This window comes from Ornithorhynchus anatinus, chromosome 17 (genome assembly GCF_004115215.2).
Source record: "Ornithorhynchus anatinus isolate Pmale09 chromosome 17, mOrnAna1.pri.v4, whole genome shotgun sequence".
In the NCBI taxonomy this organism is placed as follows: domain Eukaryota; kingdom Metazoa; phylum Chordata; class Mammalia; order Monotremata; family Ornithorhynchidae; genus Ornithorhynchus; species Ornithorhynchus anatinus.
In genome coordinates, this window is record NC_041744.1 from 10926611 (window position 1) to 10953744 (window position 27134).

General features: G+C 48.8%; 1 protein-coding gene across 6 annotated transcripts; it reads right to left on the reverse strand.

Moving 5' to 3' along the window:
* Window positions 1–9604: 9604 nt before the first annotated feature.
* On the reverse strand, window positions 9605–25498 carry VEZF1 (vascular endothelial zinc finger 1). Of its 6 annotated transcripts, none has more exons than XM_029081962.2 (7): window positions 25369–25498; window positions 19832–20526; window positions 18934–18997; window positions 17771–17960; window positions 16149–16289; window positions 13728–13772; window positions 9605–13141 (listed from the first exon to the last, which is right to left on the reverse strand). In XM_029081962.2, the coding sequence occupies exons 1-7, from the start codon at window positions 25399–25401 to the stop codon at window positions 12714–12716; spliced, it is 1596 nt and encodes a 531-aa protein (XP_028937795.1). In that variant the 5' UTR covers window positions 25402–25498; the 3' UTR covers window positions 9605–12713. The 6 variants fall into 6 exon arrangements, with proteins under 6 accessions (XP_028937795.1, XP_028937799.1, XP_028937793.1 ...); XM_029081966.2 differs by having other exon boundaries at window positions 9605–11933; window positions 13742–13772; window positions 17759–17960; XM_029081960.2 differs by having other exon boundaries at window positions 17759–17960; window positions 25369–25496.
* Between the last annotated feature and the right edge of the window lie 1636 nt (window positions 25499–27134).

Genomic DNA, 27134 nt, shown 5'->3' on the forward strand with positions numbered 1-27134 from the left:
GGAGGAGGAGGAGGAGGGGGAGCAGGAGGGAGGAAAGGGGCTGGGGAGGTGGGGGGGGGGGGGGCGGGGAGCCGAACCGGCCGCCGGGCTCCCTAGCGGCGACTGCGGGAAATGCACCCGCCTCGGCCCGACCGGCGGAGGCCGCGAGTGGGCGAAGAAGAGAAATAATCATCACCTTCATCAGAACGATGATAATAATAATAATAATAATGGTATTTATTAAGCGCCTCCAATGCGCCAGCTTCCCTTCTAAGCCCCGGGGGGCGGGGGATAGAAGGTGCTGAGGTCGGACGCCGCCCCTGTCCCCAGGCGGGTCTCCCTGTCTTCGTCCTGTCTTCGTCCTCCTTTCAGGGATGAGGGGACTGAGGGAGGGAGAATAATAATAATAATGTTGGTATTTGTTAAGCGCTTACAATGTGCAGAGCACTGTTCTAAGCGCTGGGGGAGATACAGGGTCATCAGGTTGTCCCACGGGAGGCTCGCAGTCTTCATCCCCATTTTACAGATGAGGTCACTGAGGCCCAGAGAAGGGAAGTGACTTGCCCACGGTCACACAGCTGACGAGTGGCAGAGCCGGGATTCGAATCCATGACCTCTGACCCCCAAGTCCGGGCTCTTTCCACTAAGCCACGCTGCTTCTCTGAAAGCAAAGTGGTTCGCCCAAGGCAGCACGAAAGATGAGTGGAGGAGTCGGGATTGGAATCCATGATCTTCCCAGCACTTAGAACAGTGCTTGGCACGTAGTAAGCGCTTAACAAATACAGTCATTATTATTATTCTGGCTCCCAGGCCCAGGGTTTAGCCACTAGGCCATGTTGCTTCTCACAGGCCATGGGCCAGAAGAGAGCAGGGGTCGGGGATGGCCTGCTGCTCTGGGGGCTCCCCTCACCCTTTCCTCCTTCTCCTCCTCTTCCTCCTCCTCTTCCTCTTCCTTCTCCCCTCTTCCTTTGCACTCCCCTGGGCTGCACCCCTGGCCTCCATCCCCTCAGAACTCTAGACGGGAAGGAGCGGGCACCTTTGGGACACATGGCCTCTGGGCCCTCGAAGTCCCCCTCGCACCCCCTCTGTGCCCTCCATTCACGGCTGCCCAGCAGGAGGATCGAAGTGGGGATGATTTTAACTCGGGCCCAAAGAATTGTCTCACGGTGTCGAGTCATCGATCCACAGACATGTCTCTGCTGGAACCCCCGACCTCCACCTGTAAAATCGTTCCGGTGATGTGTCCATAGAGTTTTCTTGGTAAAAATATGGAAGTGGTTTACCACTGCCTCCTTCCACGCAGTAAACTTGAGTCTTCACCCTCGACTCCCTCCCAGGTCACCACTGCTCAGCCCAGGTGAGTTTTGAGAGACTTACTTGCCTGAATTTAGCTTCTCAGAGCTTCCCTGAGAAGCAAGCTGATAATTGCTCTCCCCCACTTCAAAGCATTATTGAAGGCATATCTCCTCCAGGAAGCCTTCCCCGACAGAGCCCTCCTCTCCTCTTCTCCCACACCCTTCCACACCAGTCATACTTGCTCCTTCATCCCCCCTCTCCTCCCCTCCCCATGGCACATATGTATAGATCTGTATAGATCTGTAATTTATTTATCTCTTTATTTATTAATGTTAATGTCTTCTCCCCCTCTAGACTGTGAGCTCATTGTGGGCAGGGAATGTGTCTGATGTTATATTGTGCTGTCCCAAGCACGTAATACAGTGCTTTGCACACAGTAAATCCTCCATAAATATGATTGAACTGAATCGAATAGAAGGCAGCTCTGTGCCACCGAGGACCACTCGTGGGGTTGGGAGAGCTAAGTAATAATAATAATAATAATTAATATTATTATAGTACTGGTTAAGTGCTTACTACATGCCAAGCACTGTTCTAAACACTGGAGTAGATACAAGTTAATCAGGTTGGACATAGTCCCTGTCCCTCAAGGCTCACAGTCTTAATCCCCATTTTACGGATGAGGTAACTGAGGAGAAATTAAGTGAGTTGCCCAGGGTCACACAGCAGACATCTGGAGGAGCCGGAATTAGAACTCAGGTCCTTCTGACTCCCAGGCCCATGCTCTATTCACTAAGCCTTGCTGCTTCCTCAGCTTTTAGGACTGAGGGGCCAAACTTGGGGATGACTTGGCCAGAAGTCCCCTGTCCCCTTCCCAAGGCTGTAATTGATCAATCAATCAATCGATCAATGGTATTTATTAAGCACTTTTTATTTGCAGAGCACTGAACTAAGTGCTTGGGGGAGTACACTACAACAGAATCAGCAGACACTGTCCCTGAACATAATGAGCCCTCCTCACCTGGGGCCCCAGGGCCCGGCCAGATCCGGCCTTAGGGATTCGGGGGTCAAGGGTGGCTCATCTCCTATCCACTGTTTCCCCTGGAGAGGAAGGAGAGGAAAAGACAGAGAGGGACTAGGCAAGAGGCCAAGGAGACCTGCTTCTTTCTCTCCTTCCCCCAGCTACTTCCTGGCCTCAGGCCTCCTCCCCTTCTTCCTTCTCTACCTCTGGGCACCCAGGCATGTGGCTCCGGTTCAGGGTTGTGTAATATTGTGCAGGCTGTTTTATAAATAATGAGGTTTAAAACATTTTCCCCAAACCACATTATTTGGCATAAAAAAACCAAATAGCAGCAAAGCTTGAGTGGGTGTCTGAGTTTCTATTTTGAAGTTTTCAAATCCTAAATCCCTTAGGGACCGCTCTGAGTGGGTTCTGTGCAGGGAAAGCCCCACAAGCTTGTCACAGAGCCAGGGCAGCCCCAGCCCAAGGACACTTATTCCGCTGAAGGCCGATTCCCCTTCCGCAAAAGGAGGAGGCTAAAGCTGCATCTACCCTGCCATAATTACCCGAGTAATTTGGTCCTTTGGATTTTTAAAAACCACCGGCCTCCTCCTCCTTCTCCCTGTCCACGGTGTCTGGAGCAGAGGTTCAGGGCATCTGGGAGCCCAGAAGGAGCGAGCCCCCTCAGAGATGGAGGCTGCTGTTGTCTGTGGGACCCCCCTTCACCTCTGGATTCCCCCCCCCCATTAGTGGGGTGGACATCTGAACCCAGGCCTCTGGTGCTGGCAAGAAACCAGGAGGCAGAAAATTGGACATCAGGACAGACTCAGGTTGAAGTATGTGGAGAGGAGCTGGCAAAGAGAAGAAGCCATGAGTCTCCATTAGAGCCCGGTTCACTCTCCTCTTCCCTCTGTTCCTTTCCTCCTCCCTTCTCTCCTCTGCTCTCCCTCTTCCCTTTTTTCTCCCTCCTCTTCCTACTCTGTTTCCCTCCCTTCTTCCTCCTCCTTTTTTCCCTCTTTCCTTTCCTTCCTTCCCTTCCTCCTCTCTTCTTGTCTTTAGAGAAGCAATGTGCCAAATGGGAAGAGCCCAGGCCTTGGCATCAGAGGACCTGACTTCTAACCCCAGTTCTGCCACTTGCCTCCTGTGCGACCTTGGGTAAGGCATTTCACTTCACTTCAGTTTCCTCATCTGTGAAATGGGAATTCGATACTTAGTCTCCCTCTCACTTGGTCTGTGTGCCCAGTGTAAAACAAGGACTGCATCCAACCTGATTATCTTCTATTTACAGCAGTGCTTAGTAGAATGTCTGGCACAGTGTAAGCACTTAACAAATACCACATTTAGTATTATTACTATCATTATAATTATAACAGCCCTCTTGACTGTAAGTTCATTTTGAGCAAGGACCATACCTACCAACTCTGTTGTATTGTACTCTCCCAAGCATTTATTACAGTGCTCTGTGTGGAGTAAGCACTCAATAAATACCATTGATTGACTGACGACTGTTATTGTTCCCCTCTCCTTTCCTTTCTTTCCTCAGCCCTCCACCATTCCTCTTGGTCTTCTCAGACCCAAGCAGGTGGGGAGGCAGCAGATTGGGTTCCCCGTGGAAGATTGGGTCCTGGCAGGAGCAGCAAGCTCAACCCCTCAGCGGTCAGGAATGAGAGGGATGGTTGATGTTAAACTTTGCTAGAAAGGCCAGTCAGTCAATCAATCAATCGTATTGCAAATCATATTGAGAAGCAGCATGGCGCAGAGGATAGAGCACAGGCCTGGGAGTCGGAAGGTCATGGGGTTCGAATCCTGGCTCTGCCAATTGCCTGCTGTTTGACTTTGGGTGAGTCACTTCACTTCTCTGTGCCTCAGTTACCTCATCTGTAAAATGGGGATTGAGACCGTGAGCCCCACGTGGGACGGGGACAGTGTCCAACCCCATTCATTGCAGCGCTTAGTACAGTACCTGGCACATAGTAAGCACTTAACAGATACCATCATCATTATTAGTATACTGACTGACCACCTTGGACCTCCCCAGGCCCAGAAGGCCCAGGCCCCTTGCTCCTCCTGCTCAGTCAGACAGTCAATCAATCAATCAATCATATTTATTGAACATTCACTGTGTGCAGAGCACTGTACTATGTGCTTTGGAGAGCTCACTATAACAATAAACAGTCACATTCTCTGCCTATAGTGAGCTTACAGTCTAGAGAGGGAGACAGACACTAATATAAGTAAATAAATTATGGATATAGACATAAGTGCTTTGGGGCTGGGAGGGGGGATGAATAGAGGGCATGTCAGGGCGACGCAGAAGGGAGCTGAATAAAAGGAAAAGAGGGCTTAGTCAGGGGAGGCCTCTGGGAGGAGATGTGCCTTCGATAAGGCTTTTGAAGATGGGGGAGAGTAATTGCCTGTCGGATATGAGGAGGGAGGGCGTTCCAGGCCAGAGGCAGGAAGTGAGCGAGAGGTCAGTGGTGAGACAGATGACCTCTGATCACTTTCCCTTCTCAAATACTCCTCCAGTGGGGAGGTGGAGGACTGAGAGGAGGGGAAACCCAATCAATCAATCATGAGCAGAACACTGTACTAAATGCTTGAGAGAGTACAATAGAATTAGCAGACACATTCTCTGCCCATAATGAGATGACAGTCTAGAGGGGGAGGCAGACATTAATATGAATAAATAAGTAATTTATAATATATAATAAGTGCTGTGGAGTTGGGGGTGGGCGAATATCGAATGTCCAAAGGTCACAGATCCAAATGAATAGACAATGCAGAAGGGAGGGTGACCTGGGGAAAAGAGGGCTTGACAACCTGATTACCCTGTATCTACCCCAGTGCTTAGAACAGCGCTCTGCATATAGTAAGAGCTTAACAAATACCAACATTATTATTATTCCGGGAAGGCCTCTTGGAGGAGATGTGACCTTAGTAATGCTTTGAAGGGGGAGAGTGGTAGTCTGAGGTATCTAATCCTTGTTCCTCGTGAACACCTCTGGGGAGAAGGCTGAGGGGAAGAAGAGATTGAAACTCATCCCTAAAATAAACTTGGATGGGTAATCTGTGGCTTTCGATTATCCGGAGAGTAGAGTAGCCAGTCATTGTGGTTTCAGGAGACCTGATTCTTGATGTTTAGAGCAAATACTTCCAGCTAAATATGAGCCGGGAGAGGGAAAAAATAGCTAGCATTAATCTCCAACCTGTCAGTGTCAATCACCTCCTTTGGTCCTGGGTTGAGCAGAGGTTGGTGACCACCACAGCCAGTGTAGTGGACCCTCACTCTCCACCCACCCCTTCCCTGCCTCTTATTCCCTGTCCCACCCCACCCCCTCCCCCCAACCCACATCTTCTCCCGAAGCCACGAGGGATGGCCAGAGCAGGTGGGCAGAGGGCAAGAGGGACGAAGGAAAGGAGGGAGGGAGCCGGCCGAGAGATCAGCCTATCTGTGCTTGGAGGCAGGGGCTCTTTGCCAGAGCTGCCGGGCTGGTGGAAATGTTGAAACATCGTGTTCTCCCATGGAAAATCCTTGCTGTGGTTGCACAATTGCTGGTTTCCAAGGTGCTGGCCGGGTATTGTTCCCTGTAAGGGAAGGGAAGCCAGGAGAGAGCAGAGAGTCCAGAGCCACTTGTGCTAACAAGTTGTTTTCTTCTGCTTTTCAGCTTCCTTCAAATCCCTTCGGGGGCGGCGAATATGACTTTTCCCTCCTCCCCTTTAAGTGAGGAAAAAAGCAAAGTTTTGTAGCCTTGGGGACCGTCTGAGGCTGGGAGGGTGGGGGAAAGGGGTGTGCCCAACTCGACTCCAGCTGATTTCTCAGCCGCACAGAGAAGTGGCTCTCCCCTGGCAGATGGGGTGTGAGAACGGGCAGCTCCCTGAGGGGGCAGCGGGTCAGGTTGGGGAGGCATCTCCTGGGGTCTGAACTCCTGGGGTCTGAACTAGACAAGGTCACTAGCCCTCTGTCTGATCCTGGCTTAAGGCCCAGGCCTCTGGGAAAGAGGGAAAATGATCCTGCCTCCCAGCAGGAATAATGAAATGAAGTGGCTGGGGTTGGACTTAAACTTCAGTAGAAGAGGTATGAGTTAGAAAAAACTCCAGACCTCTGGAAAACCTGCCTCCTCCAGGAAGGCCTCCACAATTTAGTTTCCCAGGTGGATCATCCTCACAGCTGTCCTTAGCACTTCTGTATTCGGCGAACTCTACTCACCTCACTGTGGGTCTCCTTAGAAGAAGATGTTTAGTACAGTGCCTGGCACATAGTAAGTGCTTAACAAAAACCATTATTATTATTACTACTACTAATGATAATAATAAGAGGAAGTAAGTGGGTGGAGATGGGGGCCAGAGGAGGAGATAAACTCCAGCAGAGAAGTCACATCTCCTCCAAGAGGCCTTCCCCGGGTAAGCCCTCTTTTCCCGGGCTCACTCTCTCTTTTGTGTCATCTACACACTTGAATCTCTGTCCTTTGGACATTTGATATTTGCCCCACCCGCAACCCCACAGCACTCATGTTCACGTCTTTAAATTATATATTATAAACTACTTATTTATTAGAGAAGCAGCGTGGCTCAGTGGAAAGAGCACGGGCTTTGGAGTCGGGGGTCATGAGTTCGAATCCCGGCTCTGCCACGTCAGCTGTGTGACTGTGGGCAAGTCACTTAACTTCTCTGTGCCTCAGTTCCCTAATCTGTAAAATGGGGATTAAGACTGTGAGCCTCACGTGGGACAACCTGATTACACTGTATCTACCCCTGCGCTTAGAACAGTGCTCTGCACTTAGTAAGCACTTAACAAATACCAACATTATTATTATTATTACTTCACTTCTCTGTGCCTCAGTTACCTCATCTGTACAATGGGGATTAACTGTGAGCCTCATGTGGGACACCCTGATTACCCTGTATCTACCCCAGCGCTTAGAACACTGCTCTGCACATAGTAAGCACTTAACAAATACCAACATTATTATTATTATTTGTCTGGCCAAGAGAACAGGCCAAAAATAATTTATACATAAAAGAGAAAAGGAAAATGGCTATGTAGATGAAGAAGTGCTTAACTCCCAGGGTATGTAAATCACTGTACAAAGGGGCTATGGGTTGGTGTGAGAGCATAAATATGTATTAGTACAGAAGAGAAAGTGTGGCCTAGTGGAAGGGGCACAGGCCTGGGAGCCAGAGGACCTGGGTTCTAATGCTGGCTCTGCTACTCGTCTGCTGTGTGACCTTGGGGAAGTCACAACTCCACGAGTCGCTTAACTTCTCTATGTTTCAGTTACCTCATCTGTGAAATGGGAGTTAAGACAGTGAGCCCCATGTGGGACAGGGACTGTCATCCAACCTGATTATCTCTTATCTATCCCAGCACTTAGTATAGTTCCTGGCACATAGTAAGCACTTAACAAATACCATTTTTGAAAAAGAGCTGAGCTAGTGACCTGAAGCACTGAAGAGTCATCGGCTTACATTTTCCATGATCCTTCTGCCCCAGCCCTCGGACCTCTGGTTCCTGGATCCCAGAAACCACTGTTCCATTAGGTCTTCTGGTGGTCTGACCTAAGTTCCTCTACCTGCGATTAAAAGTATTTCATCTTGTTCAATCAGTGGCATTTACTAATGTGTACAGAGTCCTGCACTAGAATTCAAAGTAAAAAAAACACAGTCCCTGCCTTCAGAGAGTTTATAATCTAATGGGGGAGACAGGCAATCACAGATTATTAACAGTTAAGAGGACAAATGGAAGTACCAACTGATTAGGGAAAGATGGATCCAGTGACTAGAGTAGTAAACTGAACGTTATGGGAGGTCATAAATAGCTACGTGCTGATATGGTCACAAATATGACACAATGTAGGATGTTGGGAGTTAATCAGGGAAAGCCACCTGGAGAAGGAGGGATTTCAGGAGGGTTGTGAAACTGGGGTGAATTTTTGTGGATTTAGAAGAGGGAGGGAGTTCCAGGTCGGGAGAAAAGCACATACAAGGGGCCAAAACAGGAGAGGCAAGAGTGAGGACCGGGGTGAGAAGGTGCAACTGGGATCAGGAGCTGGTGAAGAGAGAACCAGCTGTGAGTAGAGAAAGAAGAAAGCGAGAATGAAGGAAGCTGGGTTCCGGATGCTTCAAGGAGGAGGAGGAGGCCCCGACCATCCAAGCCTCATGGAAGGGAGAAGTTGGGGACTGCAAAGCAGCAAGTGGGAAGCTCCTCTACTGTAATGAACCGTGGTTCAAGTGTCATTGGCCTGTCCCCAGGAGAGGCGGCCAGGCCAGGCAGGAAGTATTCTTAAGAAGTCAGAATTTCCCAAGGGCAAGAGAATATGCGACAAAGCAGGCCTGACGGTTCCAGGGACCAGAGCCAGGGGAAAAAGCTGGAAACGCTGGGAGAGGTAGGGAAGATGGAGGGTGGATGAGGCCAGCAGCTCCTGCCTTTCCCTTCTAGACTGTAAGCTCATTCTGAGCAGCTAATGTGTACACTAATCATTTTATACACTCCCAAGTGCTTAGTACCGTGCTCTGCACATAGTACACGCTCAAATACCTTGATTGATCAATTCCCCATTTCCCAATTTACCTGGAGGGGAGTTGACTTGGAGCTCAGGGGAAGGTGATATGATTCAGGTTTTTCCCCAGGAAAAACCTTTAAGTAGAACACGATGAAACACATCCCAGCCCCTCGAGTCCTCCGATGGGGACCTGACCTCTGAGGGCGCCTGGGCAGCAGGGTGCCTTCACAAGTGATAGGTGGCAGGTTCTCCAAGATAAATCCCTTTGCCTCTCCTGGGGCACGATCCTACCCAACTGGCAGCCAGCAACGGAACCCAAGGGACGTGTCCTCACTGCCCTTACATTACCTGGCAGAGAGCCCCGTTTCACTGGGGCCGTTTCTACAAGCTGCTGTCTAAAGGCGGGGGTGGCTAGAATAGCATTCCTGCTTTCACACTGGAATTATGGGGGAAATACACCCCACTTTGTATTTTCAGCATCACCCTCATCAAGAAGCTAAGAGAGCTTTGCTCTTCACACTTGGAAGACTGGCAATGGAGCACAGTGGAAAAACCCATTTCCCAGGAAGGAAATTGAGGCTGGGCCACTCTCCCCACCCCCCACAGTCCAAAAGCAAGCCAGGTCCTGAGATCATCCTGCATCTTCCCTGTGGACGCTCTGAATCTGGGGAAGATTAGCTTTCCCCAAGGTCAGCGGCCCCCTCCCCCAGCCATGACCTCCCCTCCCCTTCCCCCAAGCTCCGCTAAGCACCTCCAGGAGCGCCACCTCAAAGCCTTCTGCCCTCATAATGAACTAATTCGCTTCTGAGGTATTAAGCAATCCATGAAGTTTGTGACCGGTTAACTTTAATTTGTCAAAATAAATTTGCAGTATTTTGCATGTTAGTAATACAGTGCTGGTATTGACAAGGTAAAATCATCTGCATACATAGAAACCTTCATTTAGGAAAACACCTTAGGAGGGAAATGGATACACAGTAAAAAGCAAAACGCAGGCCAAGCATCGAGCCTAGAGCGTAACAGGTCAGATGTCAGATTTGAGGATTATCTAATACAACCGTTTAGCTGCCGATCTGATAAGAGGGGAGCCGAGCTAGGTTACAACCAAAAGCGAGAATACATCATCCTACCGGCTTTCACGTCACACCGCTCGCTGGGCCTCCGTCTCCCTCGGCTCAGGTAGTCCAAGGGGGAACCTCAGAAACCCAACTCCCTGCTCCACGCGACACGGGACGATCTCATCCCATCACACTTCTGGTCCTTCCCCGCACCCCCCTGCCTCTCCCCCTCCCAAAAGAAGACACAACGTGGCTTTATTATTGCAGACAAGCTTCTTAAGTGAGTAAAGGATGCATACGAAACAGCGTTTTAACTAAGGTCATACAATGAAGTCTCACTCCTGTTTATTATACAATGGATTGGTAAAACAATCAACTCTAGTAAATATCTCCATGTCTTAGAACTAATACTTTCAGGGTTCAGTCTAGCCCGGGGGTGGGGGGAGGAGGGGAGGAAGGGGGAAGGGAACAGACCCAACTGAGGGCTGCTGGCGACCACTCTGGGGGGACGGGGTGGGGAAAACACCTCCGAAGAGGCTCCGAAGAGGCTCCAGCAGGTGCGCCCTTCCCCGCCCTGGGGACAGTGGATCCCAGCGGTCAGGGCTCCGGGGCAGGTGGGCTGCCCCACGAGGGGCCAGTGCTGGACCCCTGCAGGACTCGGTTGGGGGCGGGGTGGTGGTAGGGAAGAGGTGGAAGAGTGGGGCGGGGGACGGAGGTGAGGCTGTGCTCGGGCCTACCCTGCACTAGTTCTTCCAGTAGTCCACACATAATGCTCTACATATTAAAAACAAAACAGCTCTGTACTGTGGGAAAGAACAGTTGTAACAAAGTCATAGCTACATATTTTTCTCTACATTTTGTTTATTGAGACAAACTAATTAAAAGGCACAAACATAGGGCATATGTTTACATGGACATTATAACAAACATATACATTAAAAGTGTAGGAATGTGTTGCCTTCCTGCTACACAGAAAGTTCCTAAGCTTTTATATATACAAAAGTTGTACAATTTAATGTCCTAAAGTACAAAAGATCATTTATAAAATTATTTTACACTAAGCTCTATTTATTTATTTATTTTTTTTACTATGTAGTTCAACCCCCTCTAGAACTGCTTTGTATAATGACACAGATACCTGTCCCCTGGTGTAAAAAGTCTGCCTCAGAAAGGGTTGGGTTTTTTTTTTTGTTTTTTTTTGATGCTTGAACCGACACAGTTGGGGGCATAAACGGAAGTCATCCAGTTTGACAGTCAGTCCTGCAAACGTTCTGCAAGATTAACACAACTAATTTCCATTGCTCTCAACTGCAAGATTAAAAAATATATATATATATATATTGCAACTTAAAAAAATTCATGTAGAGTCTTGGTTTTAGGATTTTTTTTCTAAAAAAAAAAAAGCACAATGTTTTAAAAACATTAATGTGTGGCATGATGGTCTAAACGGTATGTTTCCCTAACTTTTGGTTTCTACTTTATGTACAGATAGAACATTCTGCTGAGAAATAAAAAGCACATGTCTGAACGTGCGCAATCATCGTGGGGTTTCTGCAGGAAGCCCAGGGCTGCCCATCTCCCTGAAAACCCCACAGAGCTGATAGAAGTGTTTTTCCACAAGAAAAAAAAAAGTGATGTTGGTAAATATTTACAAAGTTGAACAGGTTTCCACAACACTTGATTAAGAAACAGGAAAGGAGAAATAAAAAAAAAAAACACCCAAAAAACAACAACAAAAAAAATAAAAACAAAAACAAAACAAAACAAAAAGACACTCTCTGCTTGTCCTGAAGGGGCATCCTACCTAGTTAGTGGTTAGAATAAAAACTGTATACAATTTAATATAAGACAAAAACTTCTAGTTAGCGACTAACACATCTGTCCCTGCTGTTGTAACATCAACAGGTTCTGGTTGGGAGAGGGAGGGGCATATACATCACATCCCGGGGCCTCCGGCGCTTTCCAATTTAAAGCAATATTTTTCTGAAGTGTTCCGAAGCACTCCTTTGGCTCCTGAATAAAGAGTCCCACAGGTCTCCGTCTGTCGGGAGCCTGTGTGTCCACACACTTGACTCCTCCTCTGTCAGCTGCGACCTTTTTCTTACCAAACACAAACAATTTAAAAAAAAAAAAAAAAGAGTCAACTACGATGCTCTACTCCGTCAGGGTTAATATGCTGAGCAATATTTACATCTCCAAATATCAGGTCACAATCCCTATTATACGTTGAAGTTAGAATGATAAATTATCATATGCTTTGCATATCAGAGCTGGTATCACCTTTCCCATAGGGAATTCTGCCTGAAATTAACATATTCCCAAAGGTAAAATGCATATCCTCTGAAATGCATTTTATTATGACAATGTAATGCATTTACTCATAAAAACTAAACACAGACGATTCTACACTAGCTCTGAATCAGTGGATTTGAACCTGGCAAGTTAAAAAAAAAAAAATAATATCAACCACTCGCTCTTTCTGGGAGAGGAAGGGCTCTGCTAGTGTTCAAGAGTAAAACGACTTGCTAGTTAGAATAATTTTCTGGGATGAAAAGTAATGCTCTTCTTTTGTTTTTCCTTGTTTCTTTTAAGTGATTGGTTTTAATTCTGGTCTTCCACCAACTACTATCCTTTTGCAACTCTGCTGCCAGCTTGTGGGGGGGAGGGAGAGGGAGAATCTGCTTAAAGCGAAAGTGGTCCGGGGATAAATTACACACCCTACTTTGAAAAATCCCAGCCAAATTGGAGAAAGCTGCTACTAAGGTCTTTCTTATGAACTAGTGTAATGAGATCTCCCCGTTTCTCGCTTGAACTTTGCTTTGAGTAACTGAAACATAAACTGCTGGTAAGTATCCACTTTGAACCATCTTTTAACACTGTTTACCAAGGGGGTGAGGTGGGCAGAGCTTGGGGGAGGAAAGGCATGCTCTCTACAGGTCTCATTGCTATATTTAGAGGGGCAGCTAACGTCATCGGCGTGGGGAGATTCATAGGAGAGGTGATGGTGACTGGATGTGCTATATTCACTGGAGCAGTGACTGGGGTGGGTAAGTTGACCGGGGTGGTGAGCGTCAGTGGAGAGGTCATGGACAACGGGCTGGTTATGGTTACGGGGTGCCCTATGTTCATGGGACTAGTTATATTAACTGCACTTGAAACGTTTACTGGACTTCTCATGCTCATTGCAGCTGCCACTGTGACTGGGTTTGACATAGTCCCAGACGCCACAGAGGAAGTTATATTGAATGGAGTAGAAAGAGTCACAGGTGTCGTAGCAGCCGTGGAAGTTTGGCACAGGTTAGCAGCTTCTAAAATGAGAAGACAAAAACACCTTTAGACTCTCGAAACTGCCAACAGGATTCAAAAACAGGTTCTCAATCAATTCTTTGTTTCTTTTTTTTTTTTTTTGGACAAATATTTAATAAGTTAAATGATAACATTCTTCAACCAAGAGTAAATATGACAGAGAGGTGCCGTCAGAGCAGAGGAAGGACGGGCAGCCAGGAACTCCAGAGTTCTAATCTCGAGCCTGACGCTAACTCCCTCTCGGACTCAGGCGAGCTGTTCAGCCTCTCGATGCCGGCGTCTCCCCCGCCACGTGGTGGGGGGAAAAAAACAGACTTACTTACCTACCCCGCAGCGGGGGTGTGAGGATCAGTTAACTTCTGCAAGGCGCTCTGGAGGTCAGAAGCCCCGCAGTAGCGCTAAGTATTCTCACTATCGCTTCATGCAGCTCGTCTGAGTTTTAATGCTTTCCGGGGAAGAGCCAACCACCAGCAGGCAAGGGGGGCTGCTTTACACAGAGCTGGGCCGTTCGTTACACAGTATCGGACAATCGGAAAAATCCTCTCATGAGGCACATTGTAAGTAGTGGAGGAGAGAGTGTGTACATACCGAATGGTACGTACTCTATAGCCTTCTCAAAGGTGAACTGACATTCTGTGAAGGTTTTAAAAAGCCGTTATTAGGGACTGATAAGCAAAGCTATTTCAGTATTATCTGCTTATTTCAGTCTTAGAAAAATCATTCCTGCTAAATACTCCTGTTGCTCATGATTAAGTTTCTTAACGAAGTTAAAAAATAAATAAATAACTCCCCCTCAGTAGAACTCTCCACCCTCCCGCCTCCCCTTTCCTCACCTCACATTAACCTAACCAGCTACTATGTCTACGACATCTGACTCTCACACACCACACACACTTCCGGGGGGATGGGAGGACGGGGGAGGGGGGACAATGGCATAAGCGAGAAGACCCCCCGCGGCGAGGTGAAAGGCCGCTTGCCCTTTTCCCATTCAAATTTGGGAAAAAAGGCGGTTCCCAGGGAAGATGACCCCATAAAAGTCGGCACCGCCTGCCGGCAAGCCAGAGGTTCTCCATTCTCTGCCGCCGCAATAATACAAGTGGCCTGGCTCGGGCACAGCTACAAAATGGGGGGGTGGAGAGGGTTGGGGTTGCTGGGGGGTGGGAAAGGGAGGAAGGGGGACACAGTGGGAAGGAGAGAGTAGAGACAGAAGGGAAGAGATGGAAAGGAAATGCATGTGAGACCAAAACGTGACTTCGAGCCCACAGGGTCACACACAGCCTAAGACACACTCTGATGGAGACATTCTGGTAAGTAAACAGTTAACAAAAAGCCCTTTCCCTATCATTCAGTACAAGCACTGCAAACTCTCTAGATCCCACATCGCTTTCCTCTACTCAAACATGAGCCCCAGTACTTAAAGGGACACTGTCAATTTAGTTGAGGACCTAAATGCAGTAGTGTTTCCTCTCACCGCAGAGTTTACAAAGGGATTTATCACTCATTTTGCATCTTTTGGAGAAACCTGTTATGAATCTGGGCACAATGACATTATGGGTCAGAAAGGGTACCCAAATGGTTGAGTTTTATGGTCCAGACAAAATGAAGTACAGCCCCAAACGAGAGAGTTTGTTGGGTTTTTTTTAAAAGCCTTTTTGAGGTGACAGAGTAACGCAACTAAATGTGTATGTCACCCCATTCCCCCCAGCGTCCCCCAAAAGGGGATTCAGGGTTGTTGTTTTAACCTGACAGTGTCCCTTTAACAAGATTTGGTTAACCCTGGTTTTCTTCTTCCTCCTGCCCTACATAAATAAAAGCTCTCCATACACCCCATCAACCCATTAAGCAAAAAGCCCCAGTATGGTACTTGCCGTAATTACTGTAGCACAACATTTCTCTCCCCCCCTTCACTAGCAATTTGTCAAAACAATGACGAATAATTTCATCTGGATGAGTGGAACAAGCAGCATTTGAGGGAGGCCCGCCTGGAACACCGCATTCTTTTTCCTGCATCACCAATGGATGGAGAAAAAGGATGCTGGCCCGACTGACTAAATTAGGGACAGCAGCAGCCATTTAGAAGGGGATGCGAGAGGTGGGAGCAGCCACTACATACAAAAGCAAAGCCAAAGAATGGAGGAAACTACAGGACAGAGCACATTAGAGGGATGACAGGTACAGGAAGCTCCCTTGAGCTGAGAAGGAAGGGGGAGTGGGACTCTGGGACTCTGCCACAAGGGGACGGGTGGGGGGCGGGGGTGGGAAAATGACAAGAAGTGTGCTAGACATCCATGAATGACTTATCTGAAGCAGCATCACGCCAGATCAGAAGTCAAAAGTTGTGCCCAATAAATTCAAGGACTGTGTTGAGCCACTGTTTAACGGCAATTGATTCTGTACATGATATACACCAGAGTACAGCAAACCCTTTTCAATTGACACGGAAGACCCGATGGCAGAAGTGGGGAAAATGTTTTCAAACGATGCTAGCCCCAGATTAAGGCAAAAAATCAGGAAGAGGGGGGCTGAGGCGGGGGGTGGCGGGGTGGGGGGGGTCAGCACTGTGGATTTCAGCCAAAATGAATGCGGAAAGAGGAACAATGAGCAGAGAAGAAATGAACTGTCAAAGAATGTGAGGTGTTGTCAGACACTAGAGAGGGCTTTTAAAAAAATAAATGAATAAAAAAAGCATGAATGTGGAGGATCAAATTTGGCTTTTAGGTGAGATAAATTGTGGGGTCCAAAAAGCAAAACCTGGGAGTGGACTCTACCTCTAATTTGGGAAAAAGGACAGAGAAAACACAGGGAAAAAGGGTACCCACAATAAGAACAAAGTTATCAGAAGCTTTATCACCCCAAAGCAGACTCTCCCATTTCCCAGCACACTGCATCGTACCCGTTCCTTCAATCTAGCACCCTTCGCTACCCATTCTCTCTACATGGATTATTCGGCATGCTAAATTAAAAATAACGTCTCCACGTACACACCAAATCCAGGAAGACTCTTCTTACCTTTCTTCCTGGCTTTGACGGCTTCTTCCCACAATCTCAGTGTCTCTACCTGCTTCCCTGGCCAGCTAGTCACATGCTGCTGCTGCTGCTGCTGTTGCTGCTGCTGCTGCTTCTGGTTGCTGGTCTCTTCATTCATGCATGCTTTTCCAACAAGATACAAACACAAAACACCAGATTCACCTTGAAAAATGATGGCCTGCCCAGAAACAGCCATTTTGGGCTTTTGGAGGCCCACTCATCTCCAACTCTGACTAATCTCTGTGGGTTGACCAGATTACTCCTTTGGAAAGCACTCATCTCTTCGGCTGCTTGTTTATATCCACGCCAGTCAAAGGAGATAAGAAGCAAACACAAAGCAGGAGAGCAGCAAAAGGGGGGGTGGGGCGGAGGGGATGGGGGACCAGCCAGCAGAAATAAAACAGTAAAAAACAAAAAAGTTTTCCCTAATTCAGAAATGTTGATACTGCCTTTAAGTGGACTTTGGTCAATCTATGTTAGGAATAATCCATCTTTTAATTAAAATACCTAAAATGTTCTCTCTTACCCAAGCATAACGAAGGACACTAATATTAAAAAAAAAGCCATGAAGAAAATAAGCACTGATAAATTGACCAATTTGATCAAATTGATCAATTTACTGGCAGTCTGGAAGGATTTGAAAAATGGGCAAAACTGGTCACGCTTTATAATGAAGTCTTTGAAACAATTTCTCCTTTCACTTTTTTTCATTGAAATTTCAAGTATTTGGGGGTTTTGCTGAACCTGACGTGGAAAGAGCCCATCACAAAACCTAGCAGTCAGGAAAAGGCCCAACTTCGAATGACCCGAAAGCTTAAAAGGGAAGCAGATTAAGTTCAAAAAGTACAGTGCTGTTGAGTGTTGCAAGGGGAAGCACTGAATCCTCAACTCCTCATTGTTGATATATATATATATATATATATATTTAAAGTTCATTTACCATGATGAGATGACCTGACTTCTAAATTCCAATATTCCCTTATTTGGGGCTGGGAGCAAAAGTGATTATTAAGGCTTTGTAGTTCATCTCTTAGGTCACTGTTGAGGACAAATGCTTAAGACGATCAGGTGTTCAGCGAATGGCACTTCGAGTCCCTCGCTTTGGATTAAGACATTATCATCACTAATCAACCGAAGATGCAAGAGGACTGCATTTTGGTTCAGCTTCAGCTTCCCAAGTCCCGAGACATGGAGGTTTTTTGTGGAGAAAAACCAAAAGATTGGAAAGACTTAAGAAAAAAACCTCAAAACAAGTCTGGCATGGGTGGAATAACGCACCTTCCCCATGCAACATGGACAGCGAGCAGCTCAAGGTTTAAAGGGGCGATGGGTAGGCTCCTGCCTGGGACCCAAGCCACTGGGTGGTCCCAACTCAGCAGGCAGGTGAGATGCCCGTGTCCTACCCCGCTCCACTCACCAGTGAGAGATGAGCTCGAGAACAGGCTCTCATAACTCTTAGAGGCAGGAACAGACCCTCGCGCCAAACCCACGGCCTGCCAGCACCACCCGGACGCCTAGGATCAAGCTCCCAAGCCCCACCAATTTGGCAAGCACGGTTCCCCTTAGAAAGAAAGTTTCAAAGAATCACCTACTTTTATTGATACCTTGTTTACATGTATTACAGTTGATACTTTGGCTCTGTCCATGTGTCTTTAAGTGGCTGGTGATATATGCTGCACTCAGAAGTTTACCACAGATATTACACGATACCTTTCCTTCATGGCGCACCATGTGTGTCCGCAGTCTGTCTTTGGTGGCAAAGGCAGCAGTGCACGTCTGCATGAGGGAGGAAAACTTTTTTTAAATATAGACTATCCTGTTCCACTCATTTCGAAACATGCTGCCCTGCCTTGGTGGCTCCCCTAGCCAGGCCACTAAGCAGGTAGCGGGTTCAAGGACCACGCATACAAAGAGACTTTACCTACGGAGACGCACGCACGCCCAACACATCCGAAGGGCGTTTGGAATTTCTTGGTTTATTCCAGTCAGCCCTTTCCACGCTGGGGAAGGGGGTAAACAAGGGGGAAACAAGGCCCTTCTTTAGGATTTTTCCTTTGAATTCAAGTACTTTACTCATGGTGATCAGTCATCACAAACAGGTTGGAACGGGTACAAAAGACTCGAAGCAACAGACTAGAATAACTGATGTCTAGGAACAGTCGTTTGCTTTAGCTTTCAATCCTTAGCCTTTTTCCTCCCCCCACTCCACTGGCTCCAATTTTCTTGTGTCATGCAAAATCACGAGCTTGAATAGGTAATCAATCAGCCTCTCTTGCCACAATTCAAATGAATTTTTAAACCTTGTTCCGACCAGACGACGATAATATTTTTGGGGTGGGGGGAAGACATTATCACCTCTCCCACTACTCCCGCCGCCCCAGCAACATCAGTAAACAGATCTAAACCAATAACCTGGAAGATCTAATTCTAATATTTTTTCCCTCCCTCAAATACAAACTGAACTTTAAAAGAGCGGGAGTTTTTCCTCACTCGACCAAAAAAGTAAAAAAAATAAAAATTTTAAATGCTGTTTTGCCAAGGGTTGGAGCAATGGCTTAATGAAAACATCACTATGGTTTTTCCGGGGGTTCACTGCAAAGACAGAAGCCACCGTCCCTGAATGTTATAAAACTAGCACTCAAATGGGTCACATTATTCAAGTCGGTGATTTCCAAATTCATCAACAATCGTCAGATCTGATTGGCTCAGCCCTTCTGGATCCGCTGCATTAAGTGCTACACGAAGGATAAGTCATTTTAACCCTTACTTGGCATTTGAAGGGTCTTTCTGTTGAATGAACATGTTTTACGTGACAGCTTAAGTGGTCAGGCCTGTGAAAGAGAGAGGTACAAAGAAGATGTAATGCTTCCAGGGACTTTCTGCATTTTAAAAAAAGCCGGGAGCATCATCACAGAAGTTATTAACTTTTACGAGCCTTCTTTCCTCCCCACCCCACATCTAAAGCCCCCCCTCTAGATTCTTGAACAGACTCTCCTCTTAGTAGCAGGAGGAGCACTTAAGTGCTCGTTGTGTGCCGAGCACTGTGTTACATACACTAGCACTCCCCTGAAACCCAAGGAGCCAACAGAACAGTATAGAATTTCAGCAGCAGATACACACCTCGTACCTAACTGCAAAAATTACTCACACAAGTTTAAAATACAAATTAGAGGAACATCTTGGTGCCACAGAAAACAGCAGAGAGACCTCCCAGCCCCGCCACCTCTTGGAGAAGGGGGACAGGGTCAATTCCTTTTGGTTCGAGTGGTCTGTAATCTCTTCCCCAAAGAGAGAGCTGCCAGGTCAACTGGCGATTTGAGCGGTAGGAGATGTCTGCTAAGTTCAGGGCTGAGGCCAACAAGTCCTTTTCTAAATGTAACAGCTTTGTCATCACCTGGCAACTGGGCCAGATTGGAACTGATGACTTAACGGTGAACGAGTCCACCCACCAGGAACCTCGGTCTTTCCACCCCGCCGCCTCCCTCTCTTCCATAAAACCCACTCCCGCCCCCCATCTTTTTAAGGGCGAGACTGGCATTCCCTTGGGATTTATCTAAAAAAGAAAAAAAAAAAAAAAAAAAACAACCAAAAACCAAAACCCAAAACCCCCAAAACCCACACCCCCACCACAACCTAATAAACAAAAGCGGCCAAAACCACGATACCTCGAGAAACCTTTCCCACAGACACTGCAAGTGTACGGCTTGTTGATGCCTCCTTCATGAGACCTCACGTGATAAGTCATCCGATCCTTCCTCTTGAAGCGCTGATTGCAAACGGGACATTCGAAGGGCTTCTCGTCCGAGTGGGACAGCTTGTGCCGGTTCAGGTGGTAGACGTCCCGGAAGGCCTTCCCGCACATCTCGCAGGCGTGGTTCTTCTTGACCGGCTTGCTCGGCTTCTTGACCGCCTGCGTCACCGGCATGACCGTGGCGCTGGCGCTGCTACTGGGGTTGGTGCCGGAGGAGGATGTAGTGACCGTCGACAAGATGCCCGCGATAGTCGAGACCAATGAAGTTCGGCTGTTGTCGCCGGCGATGGTCGAGATAAGGGGCACCACCGTGGTGGGGGTTTTCTTTGGCCGTGACACTAATTTGATCCCTGTGTGACAAGACTCGTGGCGTCTCAGGTGGTAACTGTCCCTGAAAGCTTTGTTGCAGTAAGTGCACACGAAGGAAGTTTTAGGTTTTTCTTTTTTAATCCCGATGGCATCCTTTAACGTTTCTGGGGCTGCCTGAGGTTTCTGAGTTATTGGTAATGGAAGCAACGGCTTCTGATCGGGGGGCTCCACAGCAGAGCTCAGGAGGGGCAGCAGGCTGTTCTGGGCTGCTTGTTGTTGGTGATGAGAAGCTTCGTGGGCCTAAAACCAAACATTTACACACTTAGCAAATGTGGCCGCTCGCAGCATCTTTCGAAATTCAACACGCTCCAGAGACTTGCAAACCCGGGAAACAACTGAAAGACTGCCCAGGACGCTTCTCTCTCAACGAGGGCTCTGGGAACTTAATGCCAAGATCTTACTCACGGACCCCTGGGGGTCTCAGCACAAAAAAACGTTTCCAAGCACCTTACGAGATCCAGAGTGGCTGCCTCTCACGGGGGCTGACGGGGCTCTCTCCTAGAAACACCTGACTACGCTCTACACCACAGCGGGGTGGTATAAAGAATACATTCACCGACCAAATCAGTTTGGGTCAGTGTATCGGAGCTGAAACCTAGCTTAAATAAAATTGCCCAAATAATCTGCACTTCAAAATTCCATATTTAGCAGCCGTTGCTGCAGCAAAAAACAAAAACAAAACCAAAAAACCCCACATCACCGTAAGCATCCACTTACGCAGTAAATGGGAGAGAAGTTCAGTCTCCTTCCTTTTAATCAAAAAGCCCTCCTTGATGGAGCAAGGGGAGGGGAGACTGTTGCTAAGTGAAGAATGGAATGTGCTACTTCAAATATGCGCATGAGTTCTGAGTTTACTTTTTGAGTTTTCTCTGCCCACCACGGGAGATGTGGATGAAATGAACTCGGCCACTAGACAATCCACAAGAGTGGTCAAGAGGGCCAGAGAGCAGGGGGCAGCTACCTGTCACCTGGGCCATGGGACAATTTGCCCTCCACTCACCTGCAGCCCTGGAGACTCCATTTCCCAGCGCTGCCCTTTTAAGTTAAAGAAACCTCAAGTCAAAGCTTCTCCTTTCACCAAGTATCAACGGTCCTCTTCCTCGCTACTGCTTTCCTTTACAGCAGGGCATCAATCTATCTGGTTCAGGGTGCATGTTCCAACCTGGGGGCTTAGCAGGCCAAATAAAACTTTTCACCAGCTATTTCAGGCAGAGAGGTTAACCTCTCCAGTTTGGATCGGACTCTTTCTACTTCTGAATTCCTCCCTTGGTTTTTTTCCCTACTAAAAAATTCTCTTAAAAAAATGATAAATTCACCATACAGATTTCCCCCTCTCAAATCTTTGTCCTTTAACAAAATTATTTCCGTGACTCTGGCAGTGAGCGCAAGCCCCAAAGCTGTTCTTTCACAATCCCAAAAGGACACGTGCAACCAGAGGTAAGGACTTCAGTTATTTTAAGCAGTCTGAATACAGGTCTTTGGCCTTTCCCGTAGCCTCCAATTCTGGGAGCTCACTTAGGCTCCATTCACCCCATGACCCCAAGTCTGGCAGCCCCTTGGCTGGTCCCCTTCAGGACCGGATCAAGGACAAGTAGGAGGTTTGTGTGTAGGTACACACAAACACACACACTCTCTCTCTCTCACACGGATGCATTCTCTCTCTCCCTGGAGGATAAGTACATGCTGCACATCACTCTCAGTTTACTTGATGAAAGAGCCACAGCTAAGCCTGGAATCAGCCTCCCACATGATCAAGCAGTGCATTATCCACAGATTTATCAGCTTCAATTAGCAGGTTTAGAACCTCTGACTTCACCTCCCTGTGTGTTCTGGGCGCGCAGAGAAACTTTGGGCCAGCGGCTGGTCACCTCCCCGCTTGGCCCTCCTACTGAACTACAGCATTCGCTTTATTTATGGAAATTTCTTTTAATGTCGCCACACCAGGTTTCAGAATTTCACCGGGTGAGGCTGGAAGGAACCACACCAGATTGGTTGCCTACCTATGCCGCTTGCCCAAATTTCCATGTGGTGCGCAAACAGTTAACGTCCGAAGATAGCTCACGATATACAATTTCAAAGGCACAGCTAACAGATCAGATAATAGGGAATGCAAATCTTCTGGACAAGATTCAAACTGAAAGAGTTTGGGAGACAGTTTTTGATCAAAAAGAACCATTAGGATGGAAAAGCGCTAAACACACTTACGGCTAATTTAACAGGGCAGATGTCTGTCTTTTCTTGATTCGGCTCAAGAACACTCTGACATCAGGCTCACCTCAATTTCCCACTTCTCAGGTGAAAACATCAATAGTGCCTCTATCGCCATCAGAAATATACATTAATTCCCAAAACCCAGATCCTCTGCGCAAAACCCTTCTCTAGAAAGAGATTAGTTGTGTCTTTTGGGTTACTTTTTTCTTTTCAATTTTGCAGTCAGAGTTTAGGGGCAGAGAATGCGACACCACCCACCGTCTGCCTTGGGTAAACTGCTTTTATTACAACTGTGGGGCAGACTTATTTGACTAACATCAATGTCAAGTCTAAGTTTGATTCCCCCCCCACCCCACCCCCTTGAACTATTATGCTCCCAGCTCCGCCTGAGTTTTCCTTCTGTGGGGCTGGCAAGAATCGAAACAAAAATGTTATTTCATCACCCAGGGTGGTAGGATGTGGCACCGTGAAATCTCCAATGCCAGAGGGTAAAAGATTTTGTACTGAAACAAATTAGCATCGGTGAGTCACATCTCGAATGTCCTGTTAGGAGAATCATCCATCAAACATTTTAACAGCTATGGTTTTCACTTTCTACCGGGTATCTGGAAAGCAAGCAGGTGTGAGATTGTGTGATTTTTTTTTTTTTTAGTGTCCAAAAGGATGCTATCGGAGATAAACAATAAAACTTGCTGCTTCCTTCCCTCAGTGAAAACCACTTAAAACCCAAACACAGTAAGCCTATTCAAAACTTTTCCAAGGACTAGTCTCTCTACCCCTTTAAAAACCGGTCTCGATACTAAATTAAATCATTAAATCGGTCTTCCCACAAATTCCTGAGTGCCCAAACTCAGAACTAAATATTAGTTTTCACACTTGATTCCTTGTGGTGATGAATGCTTTTTAAACCACGGAACTAAAAATAAAAATACAACTCATAAAGACATGATCAATAACGTTTGACATTTAACTGGCTACAAAATGAGTCTTTGTTAGCTTTCCAGATTTTTACGGAATTTTTTTTTTTTTAAAGAAATGCAGAACTCCTCTGATTTTCCCTGTCCTCATTAAATTATACACATCAGGTTTAACACGGGAAATCTAAAGCATCCATCACATCAAAACCACTCAAGAGGCCTATTAAGCCCATTTTTAATGAACGTCTGAAAGCTTTTTCTGGTGTGTCACCTCTACAGCAACCTGGATGCTTACTGGTTCTGTATCATTTCTTTCCCTCTACTAAAAATATACATTCGATACTCGGTTTACTCCTTAATGGTTTAAGTCATCAGAATCTGATTAAATAAAAAGCCAGATCATGAGTCCTGGGATGGGAGGGTGGGAGTATTTATGATTTCCTCTAAATCTGAATTTTTTTTTTCCACTCTACGAAAGCTTAGACCGCAACAAGTCGCTAAGACGCAAAAGTGGATTTCCAAAGACTACCATGAAAAAGCAGCTGATGGGTAAGTTTGGATTAAAAGTGAGAGGTGAAACGTTCCAACTCGGATCCCGGCCGCTTTCGATGGGCAGGAAGGGTTATTAAGGGAAAGGTCTTTTTTTTTTAAATTATTATTATTTAGAAAAAATTCTGCCTTGGCTCCCGGTTAGCTCGGTGCAAGGAACCCAAGAGTCTAAGAAGTTTAGGGGTTTCTAAAGTGAAGGGGCGAGAGGCTCGGCGGACTAAAAGTGATGGTTTTCCTGGCCTCCTCCTATTCCGAAGTTTCCCCGTGAGCTCATCGCAAATGCCCACTAAACGCTTCATCTGCAAATCGGAATGAAAAGGGGGAAGAAAAAAAAAAAAAAAAAAGAAAGAAATCATCCCGAGCCTCCCAAACAAACGCCACCACCCCCCCGCCGAACCAAACGAGCAGCCAAGAGGTCTGCCAACAAAACTGCAACCCAATCCCTTTCCGATTTCTTGCAGAAAGCCGGTGGCTTCGGCAAAGAAAGAAAGAGAAGAAAAACACCCCAAGGGGTGACTCATCTGGGTGCTTTGCAAGCGGGTTTTTTTTTTTTCCTCCTCTCTCCTTCCCTTTCTTTCTCCTTCCCTGGACGGAGGAAACGTGCGTGTGAGGATGAGAGAGAAAAGGATTCCCGGGGGGGGCGGGGAGGAGGACCCGGAGCTCCCCCCCCCCCCGAATGAGCCTAAGAAGGAGGGAGGGGGGGATTCCCCGGCTTGGGTGGCGGGGCAAGGGGGTGTCAGCTGCCAAATGTCCCTCGGCTCCGCCGCGGTGCAAAAATCCCACCGTAAACAAGTTCCGAAAGGGGGGGGGGGGAGGAATTGTAGATGCAGATGGAGCTATTTACGTGCATCGACACGGTCCCGTCCCCCGCCCGGGGGAACCCGAGGAGACCCGCTATGTGCGGGGAGGAGGCCGAAAGATGGAGAAAGGCGGGGAGAGGGAAGAAAAGAGAGCGGGAGCGGGATGGGGGGGAGGGGGGAGGGGGGTCCCCCTCCCGCCCCGAGGACGTCCCGCGCTCCGGGGTGCCGCGGGACCGGCGCTTGGCACAGAGTGGGCGCCTACGAAGGTCGGGGGCGCCGTCGGGGGGGGGGGGCCCGGAGGGACCGGGGCCCGGACGCGGGTGACAGCGCCGAGCGAGAGGCCGCCCGCCCGCCTCTCTTTTTGGGGGGGAGGGAGGCGAGGGGGGGTGGGGGGCGAGGGGGGATCCCCCTTCCCCCCGGGGGTCCCGCGGCCCTCCCCCCCGCCCCCCGCGCCGGGCGGCCGCGGCTCCTCGGGGCGGGCGGCGCAAAAACAAAGGGGGATTAAGGCCGGGGCCGGGGAGCGGGGCGGCCAAGGAGGGAGGGCGGGGAGGGGAGCGGAGGGGAGGGGAGGAGCGCGGCGCGGCGGCCGGGCCCCGGCGCCCTACCTGGAAGAGGAACGCGGTCCAGTTGGCCTCCATGGCGGCGGCCGACCCCCCCTCCTCCCGCTCCCCCCCGCTCGGGGAGTCTCCTCAGCCGGAGGAGGCGACAACAAAGCGGCGGCGGCGGCGGCGTCGGCGGCGGCAGCGGCTCCTCAACATGGCAGCGCCGAGCGCGGCCACTTCCGGTAACCTCCGGGACGCACCACCGCGGCGGCTGGCGCGGGTGGGGGGGGAGCCCCGGCCCGCCCGCCGCCCGCCCCCGGCCCTCCGCCCTCGCCCCGGCTCTGCCCGCCGCCGCCGCCGCCCCGGCCGGGCCCGGCGGGGGCCCCGGGCCGGGCGGAGGGGGGTGGGGGCCCCCGGGGGCCGGCCGGCGGGGGGGCGGGGGGCGGGGGCGGGCCGCGGCCTCCCCCCCCGCGGGGGAGTGTGGTGCTGCGGTCCGCCGCTCCGGCAGCTGGAGCCGAGGGGAGGCTGAGGAGAGAAGATGGAGGACGGCGGGGGCCGGCGGCGGGACCGGCCGGGCCTCTCCACCCCTCCCACCCCGCCCCACCGGGCCGAGCCCCGACCACGGGGCCCACGGAACATCCCGTTGCCCCCCGGCCTCTGCCAGAGGACACTCCCCCAACTCAACCCACGCCGGGAGGCCCGGGCAGCCCCGACGGCCGCTCCCGCCTCTTGCTGTCAGCTGGCACCGCGGCTCAGTGGCAAGAGCCCGGGCTGGGGGGTCAGAGGTCATTCATTCGGTGGTATTTATTGAGCGCTTACTCTGTGCAGGCCACTGGGCTAAGCGCTTGGGACGGACAGATCGCTAACTGATGGAGACAGCCCCTGCCCTTTGGCGGGCTGGCGGTCTAAGCGGGGGAGACAGACGAGAACAATGGCAGTAAATAGGCTTCTCCCCCGTTGGGACCGTCAGCCCGTCGAGGGGCGGGGATGCCCCCCTCTTTCTTGCCCAACTGCCCATTCCAAGCGCTTAGTACGGTGCTCTGCACAGTCCGCGCGCAGTAAATACTGTTGAATGAATGGTTATTATTCGCTTCACAGATATCATCATGGCCATTATTACTATTCGCTTCGCAGATCGCATCATCACTAGGGAGCCCGTCGTTGAGCGGGGATGGCCTCTCTCTGTTGTCCAATTGTCCAGTGCCCTGCACAGAGTCAGCGCTCAATAAATACTGTTGAATAGAATGATGATTATTCGCTTCACAGATACCACCGTGACCATTATTACTATTCACTTCACAGGTAGCATCATCATTAGGGAGCCCGTCATTGAGCGGGGATGGTCTCTCTCTGTTGTCCAATTGTCCATTCCAAGCGCTTAGTACACTGCCCTGCACAGAGTCAGCGCTCAATAAATACTGTTGAATGAATGAATGATTATTATTCGCTTCAGATACCATCGTGACCATTATTACTATTCACTTCACAGGTAGCATCATCACTAGGGAGTCCGTCATTGAGCGGGGATGGTCTCTCTCTGTTGTCCAATTGTCCATTCCAAGCGCTTAGTACACTGCCCTGCACAGAGTCAGCGCTCAATAAATACTGTTGAATTAATGAATTATTATTATTCGCTTCACAGATAGCATCATCACTAGGGAGCCCGTCACTGAGCGGGGATGGTCTCTCTCTGTTGCCCAGGTGTCCATTCCAAGCGCTTAGTACAGTGCTCTCCACAGAGTCAGTGCTCAATAAATACTATTGAATGAATGAATGATTATTATTATTTGCTTCACAGATACCATCATGACCATCATTACTATTCACTT

Coding starts and splice junctions, on each gene's coding strand:
- VEZF1 (XM_029081960.2), bottom strand. CDS start 25,401: ATGGAGGCCAACTGGACCGCGTTCCTCTTCCAG. Junction 18,998..19,831: donor TGTGGGAAAGGTTTCTCGAG/GTATCGTGGTTT, acceptor TCTCTTTCACAG/GCCTGACCACTTAAGCTGTC. Junction 13,773..16,148: donor CGTCAAAGCCAGGAAGAAAG/GTAAGAAGAGTC, acceptor AAACCTTCACAG/AATGTCAGTTCACCTTTGAG.